The sequence below is a fragment of the Tuber melanosporum genome (genome assembly GCF_000151645.1).
Source record: "Tuber melanosporum whole genome shotgun sequence assembly, scaffold_115, strain Mel28".
In the NCBI taxonomy this organism is placed as follows: Eukaryota; Fungi; Ascomycota; class Pezizomycetes; order Pezizales; family Tuberaceae; genus Tuber; species Tuber melanosporum.
Window position 1 is genome coordinate 21,178 of NW_003298772.1, and position 3,617 is coordinate 24,794.

Genomic DNA, 3,617 nt, shown 5'->3' on the forward strand with positions numbered 1-3,617 from the left:
TCCTGTGGTTGGGTGGGGTGACAGATGACCATTTCCCTTCCATTACAAAATTTGTGGCCTGAACTTCTCGAAATCTATTCGCTGTTCCATTGCAAAACCCAACCATGAACCCTCGTTCCGGGTGACCGGCGCCACGATTACATGCTCGCACTATACTGTTCTAAGGTATGTGCCAAAGTCCGTCGAACTCTGCTCTCATAGGCCAATTTTTCTATGGGAACGCAAGTCACCTGAACACACAACCGGTGAATTTCCTCGCAATTTGGTGATTGAGAAAGGGTCGAACTCTTGGCGCAGTGGCTGAGCAAATACCGTTCTCTGAGGGCCGTGAATGACTGGAGCCAATAAGGGAAGTTTGACAGACTTATGTATACCCACAACCGTTAACCCCCGGTACAAGGTGTCATGGAGAGCCGTAAAGACAAGTGACGAGTGAATCCAATATCATTTTGTGCAGCGGAAATTACCCGACTGAACCACAATGTGGTTAGCGGAGTAGGCTGATAATGTATCGAATGCTGGTATCTACTAATTAACGGAATTAGTAAGCTTTCTGTCTCGGGCCCTTACAGGTCCGGAAAACACTATTCCTTTTCGGGGCGTTGGACTTCCAGGGATAATTTCCTGACTGGGTTTAACGAGTTTTCGGGCATCTAACTTACCCTGTCGCAGTTTCAATTGGTCCAGCAAACCACTTGACTCAAATGCATGCTCTCCTCGCCCGCCTTTCCTCACACGCCGTAGCGCATCCCCATTCGCTCGGGAACCGCGCGCAAGATTCTATTTGCCAGCGCACTCGGAGCCGTTTGTTGTCAATCCGTCCCAACGTTTCCGGTGACAATTGGCCCGTTCCTGCAGCTGGAGGGGGTTGCAAAGTGGGGGAGAGGCTGGAGCAGTGTTCGTATATATTACTCGGGAAGGAGACACCCTCTTGTTGAAGAAGTCATACCCTTCTCATTCACTATCATCACTCGTTTGCTAAGATGCAGGTCCTCTTCACTCACCAGTCCGTCCAAGACTCTGGCGTCATTGGAGAGAATGTTCTGGACATTAAATTTTCAAACGATCTCTCTACTTCGTTGACATTGAGTATTCGGCCATTTACGATTGGTTGCGATATCAAAAAAATCCCTACCTCGACTCCCGCTCTCTCTGCTCCGTCATCGCCACCACTACCACCATTACTTTCGGCATCGGCTTCGGTTATGGGGGCTGGGGTGGAGGAGCCCGAGCCGGTGGCATTTCATCCTCCTCCAGCGCCTGCTACTTCGATAGCAACCCAAACCAGCCTTCCGACGCACGCGGTCGCGTCACCGCCCCCTCCCGCCTCGCTACTCGATACTTATAAAGTCCGCCAACTCGACCGGATATTCACTGCCGATAGGTTTTACAAGTACCTTCTATCGGCACCTTCCACATCCGCATACATTACTACCGACGACGGGTTCCTGTCGGCCTTGCACGGAATTACCGGGGCGGAGGACTGCAGCGCAGATTTAGTGGTTGAGGCATACGATGGGATGAATGAACTACGGAGGGCCATGATGGCGGAGGTCATCAAGGTTGTCGAGGAGGGGCTGGAAAGGGATGAAAACGAGAGGCTGGATGAATGGGTTAAGATCGAGGTGCCCAAGATTTTAGATGAGTTTATGTGAAGGGTGAGCCTTGGGCGGGGTGGGCGGGGGGTTTTTTTTTTGTCTATTTTATTATTGGAGATTCTTTTTTTTGGTCAGCAGGGGCGGGCGTTACTATTTAATTTTCTTTCTTTTTTTGTTGCGAATATAGATGAGGACTTGGAATATATGAATTACCTATGATATTGCTTAAGCGTTTTGATGGCTCCCGAGGTTATGGGATGCGAAGGGGTCAAACGGCCAGATGCTCCGCGGGATTCAATATAATTTATGATTCTTGTTCGCTGACCCGGCTTCAATGATGGGGGACATCCGGTTGGGAGGTTCGGATCTCAATCAAGTGCATCATCTTCCTCTACAACTGTTTGGCGGGACTAAAGGGGTTCCTAATCCAAGGCACTTGGAGTATGATACGTGGAGTGTGTATGTGGACATGTTTTATCCCTTCAAAGGGGTGTTAAGAGCACTTAGGTCCGTGGACGTGCTCCCCCAATGTCAGGCACTAACAGTCTTGGAAGCGGTGAATAGGGACCCCACGCGAAATGTCTTCTTGCCGAGTTATCTTATGGAGCCTTTGCCTCGGAGAGCGAGTCCTGTAAAAACACCACCGCAAGCTCACTGTAGCTATATATTATCACCAACAATAACGAACATCAGCCTATACATATAAGTCCCCTACCTTCGTAAGTTAATACGTGCCCCTTACTCCCGTAATATCTATCCGGGATCACGAGGGGAGGAAAGGTTTTATATTCACAAAACATCACTCGGATCATGGTTTGCCGACACATGGGTTGATCTGGAATAATGCTTATAAGTCAAGAGCTCGCCTTGCGCTCATCCCAAACAGTCTCGTTTTCTGCCATAATTTGATGATTAGAAGATGGGTACCACTGCCCCACTTATTGCCGCGGGATTATGTTTGATTTGAGACTTTTCTTACTGGACTTTGTGGTCTCCAGGCTGGGGGAAAAAATCTCTTTAACTTCCATCCGACTACAAGAGAACAGGTCCATACCTTGGGCGTGCTTGTAGTAATTAGCGTTGCTTGATCCGAATTTCCATCCTGTTGGAATCAGAACTGTCTGTCCGTACAACCGTGTCAGTGGTTCATCCTCGAACTGGACTCCGGGGCATCGACTTCGAACGGGATCGGTACAGTACTGCGGTTCCTTGTATGGATAACTTTGGGATTTTTAATTTTGGGCGGTGTCAGTCATAACTGGATTTCCAATCGTTCAAGAATTGCAACAGATACGAATTATGCTGGTAGACAGCGGGGGTCTCTTCTGGTGACATTGTAATTTTCTTTATTCACCGTGCTATATCACGGAGTGAATATTTTCGCTATGCGAGAAAACCAACGATTCCAAGCGGCCAGCCCGGCCATAGCTTTGAGAAGCCTGGGTCGGTCTGGTCTAAATCTTTCATGGCCGCCAAAGTACGGGGGTTCCAAGGCAAAAGGCCTGCCGGATCTTGCAGAAACCTGGGTTAAAGGAACCAAATGCTGAGGAAAAGTCGTCAGAGCTCAGAGCTAGGCCAGGCTTTGGGTTTGAAGAGCCGGTTTTTCGTGCTCCGGCCAGGAGGTCCCTGAGATAGCCTGTCTACGGTACTCAAAGCCGGGTAGACTGATCCAAGACATGGGGCTAGTCGCCCTCAACATCTAGGTGTCTTGGGCACGGATCGTAGGGGGAGAGAAAGCGCATCGGTTGTCGACAAGCGCTGGACAGACCACGGCCCCGGGCACCCTACGTGGTGTCGTCAATAGTGACAATTAGCCTCCATCCTCTTCGGTCCAGAATAGAATCCAACTAAAGTCCAACCTTTACGGTGGAATGCGTCATTATTTATCTGTCACCTGGAATCAGTATTCTAATTCTAATCTGGCTCAACTTGGGCTTACCACAATTTCCTATAATTCGGACCGGTAAAAATCTGTTCATAGTAGGGAAAACAATCAAGAGATTTCAAGTTGAATGATCA

The 3,617-nt window shown here is 48.9% G+C and overlaps 1 protein-coding gene; it reads left to right on the plus strand.

The window, feature by feature from the left end:
• Positions 1–744: 744 nt before the first annotated feature.
• Positions 745–1,772, plus strand: GSTUM_00001520001 (uncharacterized protein). XM_002835729.2 has 1 exon: positions 745–1,772. The coding sequence occupies exon 1, from the start codon at positions 984–986 to the stop codon at positions 1,653–1,655; it is 672 nt and encodes a 223-aa protein (XP_002835775.1). The 5' UTR covers positions 745–983; the 3' UTR covers positions 1,656–1,772.
• The last annotated feature ends 1,845 nt before the right edge of the window (positions 1,773–3,617 follow it).